General features: G+C 36.4%; 1 protein-coding gene across 1 annotated transcript; it reads right to left on the reverse strand.

Annotated features, from left to right (window-relative positions):
• Positions 1 to 2,108: 2,108 nt before the first annotated feature.
• On the reverse strand, positions 2,109 to 5,907 carry LOC114380146 (protein UPSTREAM OF FLC-like). The gene is made up of 3 exons (XM_028339086.1): positions 5,491 to 5,907; positions 4,521 to 5,399; positions 2,109 to 2,862 (listed from the first exon to the last, which is right to left on the reverse strand). Exons 1-3 carry the CDS (start codon positions 5,793 to 5,795, stop codon positions 2,700 to 2,702), a joined length of 1,347 nt encoding a protein of 448 aa, XP_028194887.1. The 5' UTR covers positions 5,796 to 5,907; the 3' UTR covers positions 2,109 to 2,699.
• Positions 5,908 to 6,465: the final 558 nt, after the last annotated feature.

A 6,465-nucleotide genomic window follows, 5' to 3' on the forward strand; every position in this document is an offset into this window, starting at 1 on the left:
GTTTTCTAAGCTCGATGTGTGTTAGGGATTACAACGGATTCGAATGGTGGCTTTATCTCATTCAAACTCAACAAGTCCACCAACACCACATAATCCAATAAGCCATCGATCACGTTGTTAAAAAGGAAATTTGTTTGGCAGAGGCCCAGTGGAGATGTTTATGCGTCTTTAATAAGTAAGTTCTTTACACCAAAAGTTCTTTATTCTGTTATGAAGATATCTATCTTCTATTTTTAAATCCATTTTGTATGCATCTTATAATTTGTTTGGTTAAAATGTTATGTCACGTTTAAAGAAAGTCGTGAGATGTGTGTGCTATTAAAGAGGTAACTCTCTTTTAATATGATGCCAAATCTAGAGAAATTGCTAAGCAATAGATGCGGCGGGTAAATTGTTTTCTTTCCTTTTTGACCGAGCGAAATTTTTGTGGGACTCAACTCAATAATCCTTTCGTTTCGATAACGATCATGGTTTATTTAACAATTTGGACAATTTGATGAACTAGCTATTCATAGTTTTACTCGACAAATTTTGTTAGGACTAGCTTATTTACTTTCTAAAAACACTGTCCACATGGTGATCCAAATCACTTGCCAATTTTAAAACTTTAAATTTTATTTGTCACATAATGATCGATTATATCTATACTTCTGATATATCACTTGAATTGCATTTCTTGTAATGGCCGGGTTAAGTCGGCAGATTTTGGTACCTTGGAGATAAAAACTAGTCTAGCAACTTTTCATTGTCCAATAATCTTATATTCAAAAAAAGGACCAAAAGAAATCCTAATTTTGTTACATATTTTTATCAAATAATCAAGATTATTATTTTTCAAATATTTACTTTTTTTTTACATCTCTTTTTTCTTATTTTTCTTTCTTTTTACCATATTTAGTATTTTTTTTTCCTTTTCTTTTCACCTCTCTTCTCTACATCCACCCAGGAATGAGTGTACTCCATATTCCATAATCAAATGATGCTCTCAAGGACCCACTGAAAATTTCGATCCAAGTCACAGACGTGCTTTTAAGTTTAAACGGGCAAAGCCGCGGTAGAGTCTGTCCAGTGCTCACGTATCCCATCGTTCTTTCAAAGTCAAAGGATTAACACGGGAAAAGGCTGCGACAAATTGAACTTTATTTTTTATGTGCAAAGAGACAGTGCTTAACCTTTCTAATAAAACATTTTGAAAAATGTTTGAGGGAAATTTCATTATCCTATCTAACATCTAGAAACAAATATAAAAATAAGAAAAAAAATATAGATTGTTAGAATTTCTTATATAATAGGAAAAGAGATAAAGATAAATAAGAGGGATTGATATAATATTAAAATTAAAAAAAAATGTTCGTGTATTATTACTTAAACATTTTTCTCTTTTTTTCTTTTTTTTAGTGTATTTGGTTGAAAAAAATGAAAAGAAAAGATTTTTAGATTTCTTTTAAAATTTTACCTTATTTAGTTTTAAAATAAAGAAAGAAAAAATAAGATGGATTAAGATTTCTTATTTTCCATTTTAATTTAAATTACTTCAAAAATTGAAAGAAAGAAAAGAGACCTTTTTTCCTTATTTTGAATTTGAAACTAACCTTTGCCTTCAGAGTTTCTTCACGTGTACCGAGTACACATCTCTTTTGTTACACTATCACACCCTTCTAGTCTCACTTCTTTGCAGCTATTTTGTCCAGGTTCGTCATCTTCTTCAATCTTCACTTTTCTACTGCTTTTCTTCTCTATGTCTATCTGTTTTTTCTGTGAAAAGAACCATATCAAAAATGACATGACATTGGCTTATATACCTAATTTTGTGCTCTTTTTGGATTGAGGAGCATTGTTTTCGGATGGCATCATAAGTTAAACTAAACTTTAACATGTATTGTTGTGAACATCAAATTTTGAGCCTATTAGCAATGGTCATGTAGTTTAAATTAGTTGATTTAGATTAGTAATTAAGGATTTTAAACAGATATAGGAACAATTTCAAGACGTGATTTTGTGGAGATCGTTGCTTTTCATGCTGTTCTTATAACAAAGACATAGTGACTAATCATTATATGGACGAATCATGGATGCTTTCAGGGAGTAAAAGAGCAGTGGGACAAGGGAAGAAAAAATTCCTCTTCTTACACGACTCATCAAAAGCTATGTTGTGTACAGTTTTTGTGTAAAAAATTCTCCTTAGAAACCAAATAAAGGAAGGGAAAATAAAAGTTTTTCAATCAAACTAAACCAAGATCTTAATTTGACTCGCTTTCCCTCGTCTTTTCTTGGTTTAAATATTCTTTCCTGAATTTTATAGATTTTTTAAATACTACTCACGTGATGAGATTTTTAACAAGAGCAAGTAATGGAAACAGATATCAGATCACCCTTACATGTACTGACTTTAGGCCAAAACCTAAACATCAAAATGGACAAGGGCTACAAACTAGTAGTTACTTTCTTTCCATAGGTAACGTTCCCTCGACGTATCTGCCCACTATGCCGTGACATGCAAATTGCAAAGCTCTAGATCACTATACTGTACTTACTTGATTAGTACAGATCCTATCTGCTTCCCTATATTTATACATTCTTCCACACTTCTCGTTCTAACCTCACATCTCTAAGCTTTTGCCCTCTTCTCCACTATCAGCCTACAAACCTCCATTCACAAGGTTTCCTTTCGCTTTATATTCATTCAAAGTATCATCAGTTTATTGTTGTGTGTCGAATCTTTTGCTCCCATGTTGGCTACTGACAACAATATGCATGGAAGCACCCTCTTCTTTTTTTGTTGGTAGTGTCTTAGACTTCCGAGGTATGCACTTTGCCCGCACAGCTTCTCCTTCATGCTCCACTATTTGCAACCGGGAACCACTGCAAGGAGAAGAGACAATAGACAAACCCAAACTTTAGACCAAACCACATAATTGATAAAGTCACTGTCATAATCATAAAGGCAATCTTTAATCATGCCATCTAATGACATTTTGTCCGATCATTAAAAAAATTGTTATACAATTAATAACAATTATTATTATGCTATTTAATAACATACCTAATTTCCAGTACATACCTAAAACGATAATAATAAACAGTAGCCTGCAATCAAAACAGAGCATATAATATTTGATGTACTCATTACCCCAAGCGCCCAACAGAAATTCCTCCTCTTTTTTTTTTTTTTTACCCCGATGCACCCCAGTTGTCGCTAATTTCGTACTACCAGTATAATTATAGGTGGCAAACTGGCAAGTTAATTTATGAAAAACGAATGATTAACTCTTTGGATGCTTTAAATTAGACCCCACATACAGAAGCTGACAAATTCTAAATGGGGCCAAAACAAAATGACGGGTATGAATACATGCATCATTTACTAAAATTTAAGAAGTATAATTAATTCGCAATACATACTGAGTACAACAAGATGGAACTGGACAGACACGCCACTGTCAAGTATCAGCATCTTATGTGACGGTGCAAAACCAATTGTAACAAGCTGCTAGCTACCCATTTTTATAAATTGTACAATTTTCACATCCAATTAACGAGCAGATCATAAACAAAAAAAAAAATCAAATGAAAATTGGAGTTGGAGCAATATCTTGCAAAAGTTTAAGCATGACTACTTAGGCTTTCATTTTCACCTAGAAATAAATAGGAGACTACATGATGAACTAGCAGAATGGACAACATCCGGAGACCGAGGAAGTGGGAACCCTACCCTGATCTGACAATAATGCATAAGATATACAAAAATTTGAAACCGTAAGATATGTAGTTTAGTTCAGAATTTTTGAAATAACTTCTAATGTTCTCTATTAGGTCCATTAGATCCATCTCTGAATACCTACTTAATACAACTAAAAAAGACTAATGACATGCATAACACTTTATACGGAAACTGTAGTAGTATAATATGAAAAAATGTTAAATGTATCCCCCAAATTTTAAGTGTATGGGCAGAAGAATGAGGGAAACAGAAAAAAAACTAATAAATATAAATAAATGATATGATAAAAAAAAAATGAAATGGGAAAGAAATTAGGTACAGAATATAATAACCTACAAAATAGTGTGCAAAATACTTTTTGTCTTCAACTCGAATAACAAAATATGACCTACTTGTTCAACTCGAATAACATTTTTTATGTCTTCAATCTCAAGATGCTTTCAACGTCCTAGAAGCATTCACACATGCTTAACCACATTTTTTATTCAGCCTATGGAGCAGAAACAGGACGAATGTCAATGTCCACATTCTCCAACGTTGCTAATTACTAGGTACACGCAGGAGCATGGAATTTATAAAAGTCACCCCAAAACAATGGCTATATAAAAAAAATCTATGAATAGATGCAGAAATTGTCAAATACTATGTTATTAGATCAAATAAATAATTTTAACTCAATTCTTTTAATATCAGCTGTTAAATATTCATTAACCAGGATTATCCATTACCAATAATCTTGTAGCAGCATGAAAAAATGTCTGTCTAATTCACTAAATTTGAAAGCACATGCGTAACATACCTATCTGCATTGTAAGAAGATGACCTCTTCAAAGCAGGGGTTTCCACTTTCTTGGTTTCTATCAAGCTCCCACTAAAATATTCTTTGTCTTCCAACCTCACCCTGCTCAAATCTGGAATTTCCATCGATGTCCCCGTTTCGTTTCCCGAATGATTCCCTGCTCCGCGGGGCATCCTGGACTTGTAGTGCCCAACCAACGAGAACCCTTGATCCTTCACCGCGTTGGCCCCACACTCCTTAAACGACACCGCACCGCACGATAACAATTGCAACAAAACAGACGAAGCTCTCGTCCTCCCACTAGGACAGCTCTCCACCGTCAGATTCTCCTTCTCGGATTCCGAAGACCGTAATCCGAGCCGTCCATCCGCCCTCATCAGCGTCTCCAGCGTCTCGGGGCTCGAATCCGACGGTGGAGGCGAGATCTCCTCCCTACTCAGCTCCGTAGTGTGGTTATTATTATCATCATCACAAGTCACGTGCGCGACCCTCTCTCCCTCCATTCCCGCTTCAATTCCATCGTTCTTCTCTTGAATCTCCACCGCTTCTCCCTCCCTCCCCGCCCTCCTCCGCTTCCGCTTCTCCTCCGTCTGAGTCGCCGCGTCGGCGCCGATTCTCCCAGCCGAGTCACCGAACGATTCGGACTTGTAAACTCGGTACTCGTTCATATCGATTGAGCTCCACGACTGGTTCCGCCGCCTCGTGATCACCACCGGCGAATCGGATTCTTCCTCCGATTTGTTAACCCTCGCGCCGGCGCCGGTAACATTGTGCTCCACAATTTCCGATCCTTTGAGAATGTAGTCTTGCCCTTGCGTCGTCGGGTAGATGAAATCGTTCTCCGACAAGTCATGCCAAACGAAGCCGTTTTTGTAGCTCCTGTATCGCCACAAATATCAATGAAACAAGAAAAAAAAAGAGAGAAAGAATTTGAACTAGTGGAAAATAAAAAGAGAACAGAAAACGGTACCGTTTAGCGGACCAGGAGTACAAGGTGGCCATGCCCTTCCCTCGGAGAGCGTTCAAGCGGTTGATAACGTCTTTGAGGTAGAGTCCGTGAGGCGAAGAGAGAGGAACCTCCATGAAGTGAGGGTGCTCGAGTTGGCCGTTTCGGGAGAGGTAGTAAACGACGGAAACTTTTCTGGGCGTTTTGGGCTTGGGCTTGGGCTCGGCCCAAACCTTGGTTCTCTCAGGACTTGTTTCTCTCTCTGTCCATTTCTTGGGGACTTGAAGCTCCGTCGTTATTCTTCCCCTGGAGCTGGAACTCACCGACATTTCTCTCTTCTCTGCAAAGAGAGAGTAATGAGAATGAGAAAAAATAAAGAGGTTTTGTTGAGATGGATTTTGAAGAGCGAGGGAATTGTGTTTTTAAGAGAGAGAATTCAAAATGGGGATGCCAAAGACAACAGCTACCAAACAAGGAATGGCTGTTTGTGACTGTGACAGTAGAATTCTCTTTAGTTTAATGCATTCCTGAGTTCCTTCTTTTTACTGTCACCAAACTCCAAATTAATTAATTTTGCCTTTCAACATTATGAAGCAAGTAACTCATGCTCCTGATTTTCCTCTGGCTATAAATAAAAATAAAATTGCTCAGCCAAATTTCAAAATTTACAATCTAGACTCTTGTTCCATCTTGCTTGTCGTCTTACCAAACTCTGACCAAGTAAATATACGGAATATCTATTTGACAGCAAGTGAATAGAAGCCATAAGATACGAAAATTCGGACGATTCCATTTTTATCTGGAAAATTCAAAATTCCCACTTCAACTGTTTGCATTTAATGCTTCCGTTGAATAATACTAGTACAAGTATTAGTGTTACACGCTTCAAAATTCATTTTTATTTTACTTTTGTGGTCCCGCGGTTTTATGAAAGCACTCGCAAAAGTCTACGTTTATTTTGCTTTTCTTCTTATTCTTTTCTATGAATTTTCAACTACT

Source organism: Glycine soja, chromosome 12 (assembly GCF_004193775.1).
Source record: "Glycine soja cultivar W05 chromosome 12, ASM419377v2, whole genome shotgun sequence".
NCBI classification, from domain to species: domain Eukaryota; kingdom Viridiplantae; phylum Streptophyta; class Magnoliopsida; order Fabales; family Fabaceae; genus Glycine; species Glycine soja.

Coding starts and splice junctions, on each gene's coding strand:
- LOC114380146 (XM_028339086.1), bottom strand. CDS start 5,795: ATGTCGGTGAGTTCCAGCTCCAGGGGAAGAATAACGACGGAGCTTCAA. Junction 5,400..5,490: donor TACTCCTGGTCCGCTAAACG/GTACCGTTTTCT, acceptor GTGGCGATACAG/GAGCTACAAAAACGGCTTCG. Junction 2,863..4,520: donor TCTTCTTACAATGCAGATAG/GTATGTTACGCA, acceptor TTCTCCTTGCAG/TGGTTCCCGGTTGCAAATAG.